Genomic DNA, 18,676 nt, shown 5'->3' on the forward strand with positions numbered 1-18,676 from the left:
TTATACACATAAAAGAATCAACACCAGTGGTACTATGACCTGGATGATAGATACCCATCTGGCGCCCAAGTTAGACTCCCGTCCCTCTCTAGTCTCTGGAACATTGTGTGATATCTATATGAGTGACATCCTATAACTTCATTTTCATGCATCCTACCACACCACTATATTGGATTTAGACTCAATCTCCAAATCCACTCGTTCTTCGCGAAGTTATCGAACTGAAGCCATTCCGCCCCCACGCTTACGCCCGGGAATGACTCTCCGCCAAGACTGGATCAGGGGCACCGGTCAGCCATAACTACTACTTTCGTAGTTAGTACTTGATCTTCTCATCTTACTACCCTACTTTAGTCCTTAAATACCACTTAGTTACTACTTACAGCGCAGCAGACCTGTCGAAGTGTCTGACTCCGCGGTTACTCCAAATGCGGATACAACCCCTTCAGTGGAGGCATCATCCTCCCCGGGATTCCTCGCCAAGATCTTCCACAGCCTCCAACATGCCGAAGAGCTAGAGTGTCTCGGCAGGAGCTATCCGGGACCCACCCAAAGTGTGGAAGCACAGGGTGACAGTAACACTAACTGTAGTACTCGGGTGAGTGGACGTGCCCTACTGTAAATTGTAAGTATACAGACTACAGAGTTCAGACTAGTTAGTGCATGGTCATGCGATCTCTCCGTGGCCTTGATTGAGTCATAAGGCTCCACTTATTTGATGAATGAGCGTGAGGTCTCAAGCTAGACCAAATATGTTCCACGTACTTCCATGTACAAGACTGGGAATTTGATGGTACTAAGGAATTGACATAAATGAAGCTTGATGTCGAGTATCTCGCTGCGAAACTAAGCGATTTCCGAGCGAAGGCCGTGCATCCACGTTGGAAAACCTTGGCTCAATGAATATTCGTTAAAGTCTAGCCCGTATTCAAGGTTCATGTACAAGATGTTCCTAATGAGGCCCCCCCCCCCCCGCGAAACGCCTAATCTATATATAACACCAAGCAAAAGCCCAGCGTCGCTGGAATGATTCATCCTTCTCAATGCAAAATTCACACGCAGGCGGAGACCACGACCACTATAGTACCAGAAGTTTGCCGGTCAAACTTTGTAGTCGTTCTCACGGCATCAAAGTTTCTCTTTCAGAGCGTCAGGCAATATACGACTCTCGAAGCGTCGCATCAGCTTGTTCGTTTGCTCGGCGAGACTCAGTGTCAGAATCTGGGGAGGGGAAGTGAGAAGTTAGCAAATTATCAGGCTTTTCGAGCCCAACGCCCTTGCTGGGAGTGGTCGAACGTACAGTATGCGGAAGAATACGGGCCAGGTGAGCAAAGAAGCCCTTGTAAATAGCCAGCACACCTTCAGTGCGAATAGTCTTGAAGAGACAATCAAAGACCCCTTGATAAAGGTTACCAGTCTGGTTATACATGCGAGCCATGATGGTGTCTGTTGTCATTGAGTCAGTATAATCATCGGAAGCAACATCAGGGATGCTAAGTCTTGGCATACCAGGGGGATGCATAAAGCAGCACACAACAAAGCCCGACGCTGCACTACTGGCCAGGTGCAGAGCAGGTCCCTCCTCCATGCCCAGGTGACGGGTCAATCGGCGCTTGGCAAAGAAGTACGTAGGAAGTTGAACAGCACTACCGAAGCTGGTCCGTATCATCGCGGCACCAACTCCACGATAAATCCCCTTGACACCTTCACTTTGATAGATGCGGCTGAGACCGTCGATTGAGTTCTTGTAGTTGTGCTGGGTACCCACGGGCAGGAAGGGGGAAAATGACTGCAAACGAGTCTTGACAAGGAAGAATGGTGATCCAGCCGCTGCACCAATAACACCGGAAGCTGCGCCAGCAAAGACGTTGGCCCCTAGCGATTGGACTTTGGGGTCGCTGTAAATCGCGTTTGTCACGGTAGAGCGAATCGGTTCGTAAAAGCCGAGGCGACAGCCATTCAGGAGGACTTGATAGATGTACTTCAAAGAATGCCCCAGTCAGTATCTGCTCCAGATAAGGGTTTGGGAGAGGGCTTAACCTACGGCAGAACCAATGCCACGAAACAAACCACGCGGGCCTTCATTTTGAAGAATGACCTTGACGCCATGCAATACACCACGGTACTTTTTCACACCCTCGTTCTTCGACTGCAATTCACCCTGAAGTTGAAGTCTTTGGCAAGTCAGCTTCATCCAAAATTACCATGAATAATCCATCTTCCGGTCTCTTGAAGTAGACTGACCGAATCTTGACGGTTTCGAAACTGTGGGTGACAGTGACTGCGCCGCATGCTGCAATGCCTCCGGCGAGGAACGCTCTATACATGGATCAGTATTGAACCGACCAGCGCTCATTCCCTACTCATTCCTTCACTCCATGCTTCGGCGTACCCAGTGGTTGTGGACATAATGCGTCAGATGTTGGCTCGTCGCTATTGAAGACGGATGTTTTTGACGGAGATCGGAGCGGAATCGGAGACACCAACAGAGGCAAGTTGGATGACCAGACGACAGCTTCAAGAACAGTCAAGCTGCTAGAGCCAAGCAGTGAGCAATTCAGGCAGGCAGCTGGCCTCAAGTGAGGGTGGTATATATATCGGGTGCCGTTCAGGCGTCTACACAGAGGGGAGGTGAATGTCAGCTGGAACGCCTGAGATGCATGCTCTCGGAAAGCTTACCTGCGGTTACCGTAGGCCGCATCTTAGCATGCATAATTGGTCAATGGCGACCTCTTCGGGCCCATCTCTCCGACCCCGGGGGCGGTGAAGCGGATAAACAAAGCTCCTTTCTGACGCTCGGGAAAATCAGCAATTGCACGTGGTGAGCTCTCTGTTCGACCGAAAGAGGAAAGCGCGACACTGCTCTTATCCCGCTAGCGCGTTTCGAGCTTGCTTCGACTGTTTCTTTGATTGCGATGAGGTTTTGAACCGTCTACTTAGCCTTCCCTGTCCTTCGCTTCGCCCCTACAACGCTCTTTGAAAAGCTTCTGTTTCTTCTCGGTCTTTGTCTACTGCATTCTTTTTCACCATGGCCGAAGGCCAGCAGCCTACGGTTGGGCAAGCTGCTCAGCCCTCACAGTCGCTAAGAATCTCCGACGTGATTCGAAGCTACCGACCCTGCAAGGTACGCATTGCGTCTAAACTCCCTATCTCGTCTTCGGTCCGTTGCTGACATGTTTCATTCAGTCTTTCAAAAGCTCGAAATCAGAATCGTCCTCGCACTACACAACCTCCTTGGATTTTGATGACCAGGGTGAATTCGTCGTCGCCGCGGGTGATGATGAGACCATTCAGATCTTCGACGTCAAAGAAGGCAAATCTACCAAATCGGTTCCCAGCAAGAAATACGGTGTTCATCTTGCACGCTTCACTCACCACTCTCGTCAAGTGCTACATGCCAGTACCAAGGTTGATCGTGAGTGAGCTCGAGCATTTGTCGAAACGTCTATGTGTACGGGACTGACATTGTTCACAAGATTCTCTTCGTCTACTCGATCTCCACAACGAAGGATACGTGCGCTACTTTTCGGGTCACACTGACAAGGTAACATGCTTGGCAATGTCTCCAGGCAGCGATGCCTTCGTCTCCTGCTCCAAAGACGACACAGTCACCGTCTGGGACCTTGGCTCTCGAAATCCTCAAGGCAAATTGAAGTTGGCAACTCCTTACCTTGTGGCGTTCGACCCATCTGCCTCGGTCATCGCCGTTGCCTCACAGGCGACGGCGTCGATTCTTCTCTATGACTTCCGAAACTACGACAAAGCGCCCTTTTCCACCTTCGACCTTACTCCATACGAAGAGATGTACACCCCTTCGACCCGTGGGCGTGCTTGGACCAGACTGGAATTCTCCAATGATGGAAAATACCTGATGCTTGGAACTGATCACCATGGACACTTCATACTGGACGCATTTGATGGAACGATCAAGGCTTTTTTGACTGGAAAGAGTGGATCGCCTGGTCGAGCTGCGCCTGTGTCAAGTACCGGTAAGCCCTTGGGTCAAGGTGATGTCTGCTTTACAACCGATGGACGATTTGTTGTCGGAGGTAATGGGGACCAGCAGGATGTGCTTGTCTGGGATCTCAATGACATCCGAGAAGCACGGCAGTCAAATGTGTCGCTACAACCCGCGACCAGATTGTCCCACCAAGGCCGAACTGCGCTGATTGAATACAATCCCCGCTATCACATGATCGCAAGTGCCGACAAAGACATCGTGTTCTGGCAGCCCGATGAGCCTTCCAAGCCGTCGGACAAGTAGCCTTGTCGCCTCAGTATCGATACCTTCTGAAGCGGTTTGATCTCACTATTCTTAGTTTTGAACATGCGCCTTTATTTATTGTGCGGTTCAACATTGATCTGATCTTGATGGACTGAAGAGCTTTTTTTGAAACGTTTTGTCGCCTTTGCAGAATGGTCAGATTCTGCAGTGACTGGTCCCCCTGATTCGACTGAAGAGACAGGGTCTCCAGCGTGGACAGCCTCAGCAACACTTGGCAATGCCCGTCTCGTCTCGCTCGTCTATGGTCGTCGATCTTTTTCTTTGCCGGCTAAACTCCGGGCGGTATCACATATCCAGACCATAGGGCCTTCGAGGGTTTCATCCGTGCCCCGGTTCTTTTCCACTGTGGCCTCGATCTGTTTATCAATCGTGCGATTGCTGGAAATTGTTGTCATCCCCGTCGCCCATCCATACATGAACACGCTGTGATTGATATCTGACAATCCCTCTGCAACTTGCTTCGCCAAGGACGGCAATGTGCCCTCAATTTCAGCTGCGGTGATGGCTGGCTGTGCATCCACGACTTTGATGGGAATCTTCCAATTGGCGGGTACTTGCCAATCCGACAGGGCTTGGAATTTCTCAATGGCTGATACACGGTCGATATGGGTGTATGGCGCATCTCCCATCATAATTTTCGTCCTCTCTTTCTCGGTCTCCGTCCCTATAAGCTGCACAATTTCGCGCATACGAACCCCTGCTTCGATGGTGCAGATCAATTCGTGGCCCCCCATGGCGGGCCAGAGCTCAGTCGGGAGCAACGGCTGCTGCTTCTCAACCTCAATTTGGCGGAGGATCGCTCTATGGAAGCTGGGTGAGACTTCGATCTCCTTTGCATGAGAAAGGTCGGACACGAGTGCGAGAAGCAGAGTACAATCCACATTCAGAGTCTCGGTGAAACGCTTAAATGGGCGAGGCAACAGGTGAGAGAGATCAGAATTCCCGTGTGATATTTCTGACAGCGCATCCTGGCACACGACCTTGACTCCATAGCTGCGCATCTCGCAAAGAAGATCATCAATCTCAGGAACATTCCCTTCTTGAATCTTAGAGAGCACGACTCGTAGCCGTGGATGTTTGTACCGTAGTCTCGTGGCATCAGCCGCTTTTCGCAAATCTCTCGCCAGTTTGATGAGTTCCAGCTCATCTTCGTCGTCATCCGCGTCGTCATCCGAGCCTTCAAAATTCCGTAGCACTGTTCGTCGTGGTTTTACTTCACTCCCGGCATCGGAGAAGTATTCGTCCTCGGAGTCACGCTCCCAGCCTTTTTTAGCCATCTCAAATAGTAATCTGCTTTCCGACATGGTTGAAACTTTGACCCATTCTTCTCCATCGTCTGCCACTATATCTACAAAGACGCTTTTGCGCTTGTCCTTGTTGGGCTGCTTGCCTCCACCGCCTTGTTTCGCAACGACCTTTGGCTCTTTCTCGCGCCGCTTGACTGGGGCATCCCAATAAAACCGTTTCCCCAACGCCGACAATCCACGGCAAGAATCCTTCGCAATGCTCCAAACTGCCTGGTAGAAGGGTAAATTGGAAGACCGTAACGCGTGCATAAGTCGCATTTCCACAGTCGATTCATCATCATCTTCTTCTGCTTCATTGGCTGCCTCATCCCCATCGCTCTCTGCATCGGAAGCCCGACTCTTGCCGTTCTGCACTTTGCTCCGCTTTGAATTGGCGGTCGTCTCCGGATGACTTTGAAAGCGCTGTTCAAGCTTTTGCAGCATCTTCAGTTCCGCAATCACATTGGATCGGAATTGGCGGACCTCGACAAGTTGTGGATTGCGCAGGGTCTGCTGAAGAAGGCCTTGCAGGTGGTCGACTTCGGAGAGAAGAGCGAGACATTGCTCATGCAGTTGCTCCGAGACTTTCAAGCTTGGCGGGACTGGAGATGGTATGTATTTCTTCAGAGCAGAGAGCACGGTTTGCTCCGATGGGGAGCTGCGAGCTTCCAAGTCGGCAGGAGCGTGTGTCATCTTTCGTCAGGTGTTTCTATCTGCGAGGTACAATCACAGCAGTCTCACTTCTAGCTCCCTCGACGAAGGGCTTGGGGGAATGTCCGAAAGGGTAAGAAGAATCTAGAATGCCGGGTACAGCCCGAAGTGTTGGAGGTTCTGGAAGAATTTCGAGTGGCGGGTGAGCAATTTGATTACTTTGATGTTCTTCGGAGAAATAGGCGGGATCAACACAGAATGACTATTCTTGCTCTCAATGCCCGCAAAGGCTCGTCAATTGCGGCGTGAAAGGGAGCGACTTGTTGATCACTACTAACAGCAACCAAAGCAGCAGAGTCACTTGAGCATCAAGACTAGTATGGCCGAGTTTAACCTGATAGTCTTTTTTGTTGGGGGTGTCTCGAGTCTCTAGTCTCTACGGCTTGCTTTTCGAATTGATGTGGTTGGGTACCCAAAATACCTTGCACGAGTCTTTTTCTATGAGTCAAGCCGCACTGACGAGACCCGCCTTGGTCGAGTCGATGGGCTTCTGGCGGGTTCGCTCGACAGTCCGACTGAGTCAGTACAAGCTCCAAGATTCTGGATGGATGTCAAGAACGACGCGATCGGGTTAAATCTTTCTAAGGTAATTCCCGGTTAAGCCGGTGACCCACCCAAAATCGCATCTCCCTCTCTACACGCTCCGCCTCAACGAGGAATTATGCCACCAAAACGCTCTGAATCCTGGTAAAAGCAGCTAACCAAGAGGGCAAGGTTCTATTAGCTCTTGAGGATATTGAAAAGGGTCGAATCAAATCTCTGCGCGTAGCGGCGAAGCTATACGAAATACCCTTCTCCACACTTTGGGAACGCGCTGTAGGGATATCGTTTCCTATCGGAAGGCCCGCGCGGTCGCGGCCGTACTTCTTATATGGTAATCAACCCACATTCGTGAGCTCACGCTGCTAAGTTGTGCAGGGCTACATTTGTGCGCGCATATTAGCTGCAGAACAACAGCCCAGTGATTACAGCCAAAACCAGTGTCTCGTAAGGTGTGCTATTAGAACGGGGCTATAGAAAGACCAGCCTACAAGGCCAAGGCCAATTGGGAGGACGACTGTCCGTGTCGAATTGCTGGCGTAAAAACAACATCTCGGAAGAAACCAACGCCGCAACATGCATCAAACTCATAAGACCATCGGGTAGCCTGCAATTTCTGCCCTGTGGCAAAACGGACGTGATATACTCATTCACTCTATCTGAAAGAAAGCAAAGAACAGGGGCGGCAAATACGGGCTAAGACTTGGCCACATCTAATGAGTGAGTCTCTGCCTCTCGCTGGAGTTTCGGGGCGACTCGTCGTCGGACCACTTGTCTCCGTCTTCGCCGACGGCAAAGATTGTCTCATCATCGAGAGAAGTACGTTGGTTTGAAGCTGAAACCGGCTTTGGAGGCACGGGGGAGAGGTCTCGGTGACCAGCGGCAGCAGAGCTGCCAGGATACTCCGGTGGTGCGTCCGCGGGATCCTCCTCGTCCAGACCACTACCGAAAGAGCGGATTTCGAATCCATCGTCATCTTGGGCAAGCTAGAAGACCGAGTCAGTATTACAATCACAACCAAAGTTTATCGCTGTTACAGGAATAGAGATGTCATACTTCATCACTCATGGCGAAGCGCCGGTTGTTCGCAGTTGGTCGCCAGAGATAAGCGATGAACACAATATCGAAGAAGTAGACGAGGTTCAACCAACCGTCAAGGACGAACCATCGAGTCTTCCAATGATCGGGCACAAAGTCAGCGTCGCTGTGGCCCGCAAAGTCAAACGAGTTAATGAAGAAGAAGCCGAAAATGACGATGATGCTGCCAAGGATGCACCACCAAAGCTTCTTATACATCAAAGCTTTAGTCTTTTGCTTTCGATCGATAAGATCTTTCATGGTGGCATTGAGGGAGTTCAGAGTCCACACGTAGAATGCCGTCAAGGTGCCGGCCAAAGGCAGGACGATGAGCAGAACAAGAGGCCCAGCAGTCTCTGGCGTAATTGTCAAACTGGCGATCGAGTAGCCCATGGCGAAAATGAAATGTCCAATGGCCAGAATTCGGACGTAGATCATTGTCCGACCCAGGGAAGGCTTAACAACGCCGTAGCCCATGCAGACGATGAGAAGCAAAAAGAAAGAGAAAGCATTGCGACCAGCGTTGAGAATCGCCACAATGATCATCAATGCCTTGCCCATGGTATTCAGTCCATGCCGATTTTGATAGTCTGAGATGGAAGATGAGTATCAGGTCCCATAATTTCACCTTTGACAATGGACAGAAACATACCGTAGAAACCCCAAGTCATTAGCTGCTCGACGATCAGGAAAACAAGGATAGCGGTGATGTAATTCTGAACCGGCACTGTTCATAGTCAGCATATTGTCTTCGGTGAAAGACAAGATTGAACTACTTACAGATATCATGACGATTTTGGACATATAGGAAAGCCCAGAAACTGATTTAGAGTCAGCATAGTTCAACCAAGGTCGAAGATCATCCCGAGTCATCGCGTACATTCCAACCACAGCGTAGACAATAGTCAAGGCTCCGTAGAACGGGAGCTTAGCGATTTGTGCCGCGGGAAGTTCACCATACGAATTGCGGAAGGTGATCACTCCATTATAATCCTCTCCTGAGTAAGCGTATGTGCTTACACAGTAGAATCCAGTCTTAGGTACTGGGTATTTTATGGCGTCCGGGTTATTCAGGTGAATGGCTTTGGAAATGATCGGGCTCTTGGATACATCAGTAGCATTTTGGGTGAGGATAAAAGATCCGACCTCCTCTTTCGTGCACAGCTTCGCATCAACAGCCGCCTCGTCGCAAATTGTATCCTTGACCTGGTACACCCCGTATTAGCTTGGGATTCAGTCCACGCGTATGCGTCAACAAACCTCAGCATCCGTAGAGCGATATCGGCCAATTAATTCCTCGTCTTTCCACTCGAAGATGACCAAACTGGCGAGCGGATCGCCTTCCTGCTTGTCTGTCTTGGAGAATTTGACCAAGATAAAGGGGTCGACATTGCCCCCCCAGCTCTTTCGACCGTACATGCCCGAGCATTGTTGGCGATGCGCTGCGTCAGATTTCTGGAGTACCGCGTCGTTAGCACCGAAGAAATGCAAGGCGACGACGTTGGCCTATCTTACAATTTCAACTTCGTTGGCCAGCGCGGATCCCGCGAGCAAAGCCGTGAGGCTGAGGGTTCGAAGCCAGCCCTTCATTGTGAGGAGACCAAAAAGAAGACAAGAGGCTCTCGAGGCTCCGCTATTGGGTATTCAGACTGATATAAAGTTGCGCCGCATTCAAAGGTCGGTTGGGGGATGGATGGCTGGAAGGAAAGGTAGTCTCTCAAAGTAGATCCACAGAAGCTCTCCCGGAACCGCCGCGCTGCACTTGCGTGGCCTGAACAAACCGGGGCGGAACGCCCAGCTTTCCAGGTTCCGCACATGGAATCTTACCTAAGCCAGAGCCGATGGGTGGCATTCAGCAATGGCCCACTGCGGGATGATCAAGCATCTTGATCGCATTTCCTCACTGTCGCTAGCAACTTGACTTGTTGAGGAAGACCGGCTCGCGAGTACGCCACTTATTGAGAGCGAATACCTTTTTCTTCGCTTCTTGTACACTACTTTCGACCAACTGACTTGATCTGTCTCCCGACTAAGGAAGCTCATTCGCAACAATGCCCGCTAAAGAGTCGCAAAAGATTTGTATGGACTGCAAAGATGCAGATGCCATCCTACACACCCGGCATAGGCATTATTGTGGGTAAGTCAAATCAAATCACAACCCCGCCACGCCTGATGTGATTGTACCTTACCAGCAAAGTACTGAGAGACTTTTTATAGGGCTTGCTTCAAGCGATTTCTGTCCCACAAGGTCGCCATGCGCATGTCGAAGTTTAAGCAAATGAAAAAATCGAATGGGAAGGCACCCAAGCTCTTGCTTCCCCTGTCCCTCGGCATATCATCCTCGGTTTTGTTACAAATAATTAATGAGGATATCGGGCGCCAGTTTGCCAAGACCTTTGTCAACGTTGGCTTCGAGGTACACGTGCTCGTTGTTGATGCACAAGGCGGTGCTAATGACGATGTATACGATGCAGTCAGCAAGGCTTTCTCCAGACTCTCCTTCACGAAATTGCCACTGCACAGCGTCTTCGAGTACGTGTCAGAAATGGGGGAGATCATTGCGGAATATGCCAATCAGAATTTTGTCGACCAGGAGCAGGCGACAAACGAGGATCGTCTTACGGCTTTCCGTACAACGATCTCAAGTCCTACATCCAGGAGTGACTTGGACTCAGTGCTTCTGACTCGTCTGGTTGTTGAATATGCAAAGAGTCTGAATTGTGAGGCTGTCATCTGGGGCGACTCGGACACTCGTCTCGCCGCGAAAACATTAGCAAGTGTCGCCAAGGGTCGTGGTGCTTCTTTGACTTGGTCTGTGTCTGACGGCATGTCACCGTGGGGCGTCAACTTTGACTTCCCATTGCGTGATCTTTCGAAGCCTGAATTGGAGCAGTACTTGAGCGTTTGTGAGGAACTTTCGGGTCTCGTGGTACCTGATGCGCCTATTTCAGAGGATGTCTTGACCAAAAATCTCTCCATCGACGATCTCATGATGCGCTACGTACGGACGCAAGGCGAAAAGTATCGAGGTGTGATGGCGAATGTCTCGAGAACTGCAAACAAGCTGCAGTCAACTATTGGCTCTGACGATCCCTCGTGTCCGCTGTGCGGAGGACTGGTCGGGAACGTCAAGGGCAATTCGGGTGTTACTGTTGCAAATCAGTCAAGCGATAATTACAGCGCCAAATTTTGCTATGGTTGCATGCGGTCCCGACCAGAGTCATCGATCAAATAAATTTCCGAACAAATTAAGTACATCATGCGAGCCAAGTCGGTCCGATATCAAGAAACACATCACCAGATATTCAATTCGCCCCCTCAACCGAGCAGATCATTTTTCACTGAACGTGTTCAAATCCCAACATAAGACGACGTGACCTATCTTCCACGCTCAAGGTCAGAATCCGGTTCCCGTGAGCCACCAAACCACTTCTTGGAGCGTCCTCCATCACGATCTTTCTTCACCCGCGCAGGCCTAGCAGGTTGTTGCGGAGCATTCACTGCTGCTTGTGTCCCAGACATGGTCTGCTCAGTGTACTGTGGCGGCAACTCTTCCACAGTTCCACTTTCCTGCCTATCCCACTCATCTGGAAGACTGTGGTCAATCACCCGCGCTTCAGGTCTTCCACCAGCGGCTGGCAGGTTCTCTCGTGGGACATGTGCTTTGATCGTTTTTGCGCCCTTCTCGCGGAGATGCTTTTCAAGCAAGACAGCATTTCGAGTGTTACATTTGTACACGGCGTCTGCCACATCACCGATGAAGGGAACCAGGCCAATAACGAAGTCGATCATCACATTGATCATCATCATCATACGCAAGCGCTGCGGAAGACCACCATCGATTCCTTCACATGATTTTACCACCATCAAAGCCAGCGCGGCGTCTGCGGCGTCTCCGACACTGTCATAACCCAGCACTCTTATCAGCAAAGTCTCGTGTGATCGAAGCATGGACAGCCAGCAAGTCTAATTTCGGGTTTCAGGACACACTCACAAGGGGACGAGACCAATCACACTGCCCCACCCAAATCGTATTCCGCATAGGTTGAACAAAGCATAATCGAGTCGGTACGCTCGCCGCTTGACTTGAGTGAGGATCTTGCCATCTTTCTCCGATAAGCCAGGAGGTATCGCCTTGCGACGCTTCTGGGTTTTCTTGCCCAAAGCTTGGCCAAGGCGCGAAGCTGGGACTTCTTCAAAATAAGGGTCCTGTGACGGCGTCAAGCATCATTAGTTCGATTTGCTCGCATGGGCGTCCCTTGGGCAAATAAAGTATAATACATTCAAACTTACCTCGGTACCAAAGTGATTTCTCGCAGACTCGGCGAGAACCCTCTTGCCGACGACAGACCAGAGCAAGCCAGACATTATGTCCTGCTATTCGAAAAATAACCGGTACTGTGGTTTTGTGCGGTCTAGTACAGCTCCTGGTTGTGTCGTACGGGGAGGTCTGCCACCAACTGGGTATCAAGGGCGAGCAGACCGTGAGAACCAATCAGTTGAGAGAGTGAAAAGAAAATTAGACAAGCGTAGCTTCTTCAAAGGTGTCCGATGATTTTGAGGGGATAGAGCCTGAGATTTAAATCAGCGGCGTCAGAGAGGTCGAAGATCAGCCCAGCCGCTTTGTTTGCTGGCAGTCTGGCTGCTCTGGCACAACGTCATTCCGCAGCCCACTCGATTGGGCCAACTCTTCCAAGCCTGAACACCTGCCGCCGATCTTTTGTGGCGCATGTCGAGCCACAGCGCCACGGCGTTGCAACGCCACACTCTCCCGTCCTCTTGCGACCATCTTCCCAGCCCGTCTTCCACCCAAACCCCCGCTGGACATAGTCTAGTCTTATCAATATTATCCTTATCAAAGAAATCCTGACTTATCGTCAAAGCTGGCCCGAGCGCTTTTCTGCCTGAGACAGCTGATCGTCACCACCTTCTCGACCGCCTGGGCCCGGCTGCATTTGGGCAGCTCCGCTGTATCGTCTTGCGCCTGAGCTTGGATGAACCTCACTTTTCTTCACCTATTTCGATTGGGTTTCCTTGTCATTTCCACCCCTTGCGAATTACGTTCAACATCTATCCAGTTCTCTTTCTCATTATCTTAAGCTATTTGGAGCGCGGCGCTTATTCTGCAAGCCCCCCTCTCCGAACCGAACCCTGTCGCGTCTTGCGGCTTCAACAAGCGTCTTGTTTTGGTTGTCCGCGTGGAAATGCGAAGCTTCGTTGCCCATCATGACCGATTCAAAGATGCAACTAGAAGATTGTGGGTCCCTCATGCCTTTCCTGATACTTGTTACAGTTGAGCCATTCTAATCACCTATCGTTTCGACTTGATTCAGGGCTGGATGATTTATGTGTGCGCTTCATCATCAACTTACCCCACGAAGAGCTTGAATCTGTGGAACGAATCTGTTTCCAAGTCGAAGAAGCGCAATGGTTTTATGAGGATTTCATTCGGCCCCTCGATCCAGCGTTACCCTCACTCTCTCTCAAGGCCTTCAGTCTTCGTATCTTTCAACACTGTCCACTCATGTCTCAATGGTCGCGCTACCATCACATGGCCGCATTCTCTGAGTTTCTGGCCTACAAGACCAGAGTCCCTGTACGTGGCGCAATTCTCCTTAATGAAGAGATGGACTCTGTTGTCCTGGTCAAGGGCTGGAAAAAGGGTGCGAACTGGAGCTTCCCACGAGGCAAGATCAACAAGGGCGAGCCAGACCTGGACTGCGCAATCCGTGAGGTCTACGAAGAGACTGGCTTCGACGTTCGTGCAGCCAACTTGATCAAGTCAGAAGATTCGGTCAAGTCCATTGAAGTCACCATGCGGGAGCAGCACATGCGACTCTTCGTCTTTCCAGGTGTCCCTCGCGACACGCATTTTGAACCTCGTACTCGCAAAGAAATCAGCAAGATCGAATGGTACAAGCTGTCGGAGCTGCCAACGCTGAGAAAGAACAAACACCTGGACGAGGGCATGGCTGTCGCGAATGCCAATAAGTTCTACATGGTGGCGCCTTTCTTGCATCCCCTGAAGAAATGGATCGCTCAACAGAAGCGACTTGCAGCCAAGGATCAGTCAGGCGTCAAGTCCGCTGTGCACGCCGGGGAATATGCATCAATGGACGAGAGCACCAACAACGCCGGAATCGGGACCCATGGCAGCGCTATGGGCAACCTCCCAGAAGTCGGCACAGCAGCGTCTACCCCAGATGCCTCTGCCCACATAAAGCAGCTGCTAAAGATCGCTGAAGCACAGCCCGAGACACTTCCAGCGCAAACCTCAACTTCAGCTTTGCCCGCTAGCGTTGTTGATCAGAACAAGGCAGATGCGCTCCTAGCTCTCCTTCGGACAGGCACTCAGCGCTCTCCTGCTCCAAATGTACACGAACATGGACTCTCTCAAGCTCCTGGCCTGGTCAATTCTTCTTTAAATCAAGATCCGCGCATCGCGACCAATTTTTTCCCTGGCTTATCTCAACAGCAGCAACATTTGGCGCCTTCAGGTTTTATGCAGCGACCAGGTGGACAACATCTCCCAGAATATCAATCATCGCCTAATCAGGGTCAGTCGCATGTTAATCAGCACCAATTCCCCCCTGTGTCCGGGTTGCCTCAAGGTTTCGGGTCGCCTGCGTATTCGAGCATGGCTTCGCGCCATGAACAACCCTTACAACAACCCACCGCTGCGCCTTCAAAGCCTGCCGTGGCCCCATTCCAAAGAACAGGCGATCCTCAATTTTCTGAAAAGACAAAGCCTTCTCGTGGTCCCGGTGCAGCCGTGCCACCAGCTAGCGAACTTCCCCCACCTAAGCTTACAAGCCATTCGCTCGCACTTCTCGGGTTCTTCAAGGATGGCAGCAAAACTCCTCAAGCGGCATTCACAACCCCAGCTGGCAGGTCCGCGGACATGTCTGGGCCAGCAACTGTCTCACATGCTACGCAGGAGCGTAAGACTCCCCTTCATCAAGACGGGCTGTTGAATCTCTTCAAGGGTGCAAAGAATTCTTTGGCACCTCAGCCTGCAGAATTGTCTGGCCACTCAGTCAAGACCGCGCCACCATCGCAAATGCAAATTCTGCAACGGCCGCCGCCGCAGCCAGAGAATCGACAGCCTCGGGGAAGTGTGAGGTCAGGGCCATCCACGAATGTCGTCCAAGCATCCGTGAACCCTCATGCAGGTTCTGGCAACCCGCAATCGGAGAAGTCTTCCCGATCAGGGTCAAAGAGATCGCCAAATGGAGGCTCAACGCGCAGGAGCGGTTCCGGTCGTCGTGATCAACCCCGCGCCTCAGCACAGCTTTCCTCTCCCATCACTATCTTGCCAAGGCCTCAGAGCGACAAGCGGGACAACCCAACTGCAGCGGCTACAGTTTCAACGATTTCAACAGGCCAGCCTTCGCTACCTCAGACGGTCCAGCCGTCGGCTCCGGCACCTCCGAAGCCTTTTCAGCCCCAGATTTTGCGTCGTTCTGACAAGAATGGGTTTCACGATGTGTCGTCAGCCGGCCCCTATGCGCATAACATAGATCGCAGGTCAAGTCTGGGCGTTGTACAAGACTCGGCTGGGCTAGTGCCACCAGCGAACATGGATCGCCGTCCAAGCCAGACCCACGCGCAAAAGGAGGCACTCCTGTCTCTGTTCAGTAAACCCCATGGGTCTCCATCAATGGGGTCAGCTGTAGAGCTTGAGTCTACATCCTTCCCCTCGCAGCCGGCCAATGTCTCGGGCATTGTCAGCCCCCTTTCATCAATGCACCTCGCTGGCAGCGGTGGGTCAATCTCCCGTCATGGGACTCCTCTGGGGATCGAAGAGCCCTCAACCTCCGGTAACCGGGTCTCTTCACCCAGCAACAAGGCATTCTTGCTCAGCTATTTGCAAGGCGTCACCAAATAGGTCAGGTGATCCTTGGCCAGGAAGGCTTGCGCTGTCCTTTTCAATGCCTGGTCTCGCTAAGGAGAGCAGCAAGCATTGAAGTACATAGTTCTATGTTTACTTGGTTATTGGCCACACCGGTCTGTGTCATCGGCGTCGCCGGATGACTTGGCAAATTAAATACATGCCAAAAATTATTTATATTGCACATTTGCCTCTGAACTTGTAGGACTGACTGTAGTGCTGACATTGATTTGGGATTTTCATTCGGCATGGCTGCTTATGCTCATACAGGCCAGGGCTAGGCCAGCGTGCACCTTTGGCATCCGTCAATGCCCTTCCAATTTCGGTCACCTTCGTATCCAGACTGTACCGTTATGTGAACTGCACCCCTACTGCTGGCGATTGGGGTCAGTCAATCTATCGTCGTCACAAATTACCGACGCGGATGGTTCACTCACATACATAGCCAAGAGGAGAAGAATTCGTACTTTCCTTGAACGCGAACGCCGAAGAGGAAATCATCTCTGGTCCTGGGATTCACGATAGAAGCCATCGATCGATCGCCTCAGTAGATTGGACACAGACGGGCAACAGCAAAAATTCATCTATTCATCTTTCATTGGCAACGGCTTCATAGATAGATAGCTCTCTGAATAATGAACAAAAGCAAAAATCGACAGCTGGCGGATTTGAACCGCCGCCTCCGAAGAGACTTGATATCAGGCCTGAGCGTTCAGGATTCTAGTCAAGCGCCTTAGACCACTCGGCCAAACTGTCATGTGATATGAGAAGGGCTTTGATTTTGATATTATGAAGCTCTGGAAAATCTGCCACTTGATGGGGGAAAAATTCAAAAATGCTCGACGACCGGCGGATTCGAACCGCCGCCTCCGAAGAGACTTGATTTCAAGCCCGAGCATTCAGGATTCTAGTCAAGCGCCTTAGACCACTCGGCCAGATCGTCTTGGAATATGCTAAAGCGACGCGTTTAACAATATTCGGGAAGAACACAATCAACCCAAGATCACAGGCCCTTCGCGTACACAGGTACTAGGTACTGTATCATTATATACTCTCTATTATCTAGTGGTTGAATATCACGTGTCTAGACTGCCGTTCAGGTTTCGCAACCCGCGCTCTTCCGTCAGGTCACACGCTTAAATGCCCTCCCTCAACGCCCTCCCGAACCTCATCCCGAACACCCGAGCACCCCACCCCCTCCCCGACGCTGTCCGGCACTAAACGAGCGGGAATGACGACAACCTTGAATCCCGCCGAGGAGGCCCCACTCCCACAGCTCTACAGCAAGCAAGTGGTGGATCGCATTCTTCAAGTCGTTCGTTCCATTCCACATTGCGATCCTGGTGTGGAAGAGGAAATTCTCGACATCGCAGCCGATTGCGAGCCTTCACCCCCAGCGCCTCCCGTTCGACTGTATGATACTCGCGAAGATGCCCAGCGGGATATTAAGGCTTTCGCCGCCCACCATGGATATGTCCTGACTGTCCGACGCTCAGATCAGGTCAAGGTTGACATTCTCTGCGCCCGCTGGCCCGAGCCCAAGTCCAAAGCAAGGGAATCCGCGACGAGAGAAAATGGGGATCGAAGTAAAATGGCCAACGGCTGTCCCTTTCGGCTCCAGCTGCGAAAGCGATTGAAAGAGCCAGAGGCAAAGCACCTTGTCCCCGAGGGGACTATGCTGGCCTGCGTTTGGAGTCTGAGGATTGCGAATGGTACTCACAATCATGGACGTTCGCGGCACGTCATGCCTCCTGCGTACTCGCCAGCAGTCGCTCCCGAGATTGCTCACGGTCATTTGCTGGCGGCTATGCTTCCGCATGGCAATGGCACTGAACCCATGGAAAACGCCCTTTCTAGGTCCATGCAAGGCACCGTTCCTACTTCGACGGGACCGCTGCAATCTTCCCCTAGTCCGCCACTCCCCTCGAATAACACAGAAGCACGTGATATGGAGGACGATGCAGAAGAAAAGGGTGAAAGCGACGCTGCGTCCCCAGCATTGCGTCCCGGCCCACCTCCCGCACCGCCACCAGCCATTTATGTGTCGCGCGAAGCTGGACACCAAGCTGTTATCGCATTTGCTGCGCGCCACGGGTACAGCCTAACCGTCAAGAGATCTGACACCATGAAATCCGACTTCGTCTGCTCTTGTTGGCCTGATCCGGAGCATGTCCGGTCCCGGAAAACAAAAGGAACTAATTGCAAGTTTGCGCTTCAGTTGAGAAAACGGACCGGACCACCACCACTACCCCCGAACAGACCAGAGCTTCCATCCTTGCCAGATACTGTCCCTTTGGTGTATTGGGAGTTGCGAATCAGGAATGGTGAACACAATCATGTGCCAACGCCTCCGCAGACGGATTTGATGAGGGTGAAGAAACGGAAACGACAGCTCGATATTCAGGCTGATCTCAGGCCCGCCAGTCGGATAGCGCAAGGCTCGCAGGCTCCTCGGATGCCATATGAAAGTCCTATGCAGTCATTACCCTGAAGGCTTCCCGGTTTGGGTTAACGCCCCCTGTTTGATCTTAGATCATTTCGGTACCGAGGTTTTCGTGCATCAGGATTGAAATTTACCTCAGCTGATTCGATCTACTTATCAGTCCATGCTCTTGTCAGTTGCCATTGGTCTCTGCGTTATCACAACGATCGTCCAGCAGACGTTGCATGTTAGTTGACAGCCCATTTAGCGCATACCTGACCAATCCACCAAAAAACACCCTTCTAGTTACATTGACCTTTGCGAGGGCGTGAGGTTTCGGGCGTTGTATATAGTATATACTGTATACTATATACTATATACCATGTAGCATGACAACCGGATGGGGTTCGTGTTTATGTTGAGGGTAAGGTTTGTATTTGAATATATCTATTTTAAAGGGACCT

The 18,676-nt window shown here is 51.3% G+C and overlaps 8 protein-coding genes across 8 annotated transcripts; 4 read left to right on the plus strand and 4 right to left on the minus strand.

The window, feature by feature from the left end:
• Positions 1 to 1,128: 1,128 nt before the first annotated feature.
• On the minus strand, positions 1,129 to 2,409 carry N7539_003899 (putative mitochondrial oxaloacetate transporter (Oac); the record flags this gene model as incomplete). Its single annotated transcript, XM_056933501.1, has 5 exons — positions 1,129 to 1,221; positions 1,301 to 1,981; positions 2,045 to 2,174; positions 2,245 to 2,319; positions 2,393 to 2,409. The coding sequence occupies 5 exons, from the start codon at positions 2,407 to 2,409 to the stop codon at positions 1,129 to 1,131; spliced, it is 996 nt and encodes a 331-aa protein (XP_056791042.1).
• A 619-nt stretch (positions 2,410 to 3,028) lies between these two features.
• On the plus strand, positions 3,029 to 4,264 carry N7539_003900 (WD-repeat containing protein SWD2; the record flags this gene model as incomplete). The annotated part of the gene is made up of 3 exons (XM_056933502.1): positions 3,029 to 3,124; positions 3,187 to 3,415; positions 3,477 to 4,264. 3 exons carry the CDS (start codon positions 3,029 to 3,031, stop codon positions 4,262 to 4,264), a joined length of 1,113 nt encoding a protein of 370 aa, XP_056791043.1.
• Positions 4,265 to 4,524: 260 nt separating this feature from the next.
• Positions 4,525 to 6,264, minus strand: N7539_003901 (uncharacterized protein; the record flags this gene model as incomplete). Its single annotated transcript, XM_056933503.1, has 1 exon — positions 4,525 to 6,264. The coding sequence occupies one exon, from the start codon at positions 6,262 to 6,264 to the stop codon at positions 4,525 to 4,527; it is 1,740 nt and encodes a 579-aa protein (XP_056791044.1).
• Positions 6,265 to 7,535: 1,271 nt separating this feature from the next.
• On the minus strand, positions 7,536 to 9,489 carry N7539_003902 (uncharacterized protein; the record flags this gene model as incomplete). The annotated part of the gene is made up of 7 exons (XM_056933504.1): positions 7,536 to 7,808; positions 7,879 to 8,489; positions 8,552 to 8,626; positions 8,680 to 8,720; positions 8,780 to 9,105; positions 9,160 to 9,354; positions 9,415 to 9,489. The coding sequence occupies 7 exons, from the start codon at positions 9,487 to 9,489 to the stop codon at positions 7,536 to 7,538; spliced, it is 1,596 nt and encodes a 531-aa protein (XP_056791045.1).
• Positions 9,490 to 9,950: 461 nt separating this feature from the next.
• On the plus strand, positions 9,951 to 11,134 carry N7539_003903 (uncharacterized protein; the record flags this gene model as incomplete). The annotated part of the gene is made up of 2 exons (XM_056933505.1): positions 9,951 to 10,036; positions 10,117 to 11,134. 2 exons carry the CDS (start codon positions 9,951 to 9,953, stop codon positions 11,132 to 11,134), a joined length of 1,104 nt encoding a protein of 367 aa, XP_056791046.1.
• A 143-nt stretch (positions 11,135 to 11,277) lies between these two features.
• Positions 11,278 to 12,267, minus strand: N7539_003904 (DUF4112 domain-containing protein; the record flags this gene model as incomplete). Its single annotated transcript, XM_056933506.1, has 3 exons — positions 11,278 to 11,800; positions 11,894 to 12,108; positions 12,193 to 12,267. The coding sequence occupies 3 exons, from the start codon at positions 12,265 to 12,267 to the stop codon at positions 11,278 to 11,280; spliced, it is 813 nt and encodes a 270-aa protein (XP_056791047.1).
• An 858-nt stretch (positions 12,268 to 13,125) lies between these two features.
• On the plus strand, positions 13,126 to 15,787 carry N7539_003905 (decapping enzyme complex catalytic subunit DCP2; the record flags this gene model as incomplete). Its single annotated transcript, XM_056933507.1, has 2 exons — positions 13,126 to 13,156; positions 13,233 to 15,787. 2 exons carry the CDS (start codon positions 13,126 to 13,128, stop codon positions 15,785 to 15,787), a joined length of 2,586 nt encoding a protein of 861 aa, XP_056791048.1.
• Positions 15,788 to 17,021: 1,234 nt separating this feature from the next.
• On the plus strand, positions 17,022 to 18,281 carry N7539_003906 (uncharacterized protein; the record flags this gene model as incomplete). The annotated part of the gene is made up of 1 exon (XM_056933508.1): positions 17,022 to 18,281. One exon carries the CDS (start codon positions 17,022 to 17,024, stop codon positions 18,279 to 18,281), a length of 1,260 nt encoding a protein of 419 aa, XP_056791049.1.
• Between the last annotated feature and the right edge of the window lie 395 nt (positions 18,282 to 18,676).

The sequence above is a fragment of the Penicillium diatomitis genome (assembly GCF_028827545.1).
Source record: "Penicillium diatomitis strain IBT 30728 chromosome Unknown utg000004l_segment0_segment0, whole genome shotgun sequence".
NCBI classification, from domain to species: Eukaryota; Fungi; Ascomycota; class Eurotiomycetes; order Eurotiales; family Aspergillaceae; genus Penicillium; species Penicillium diatomitis.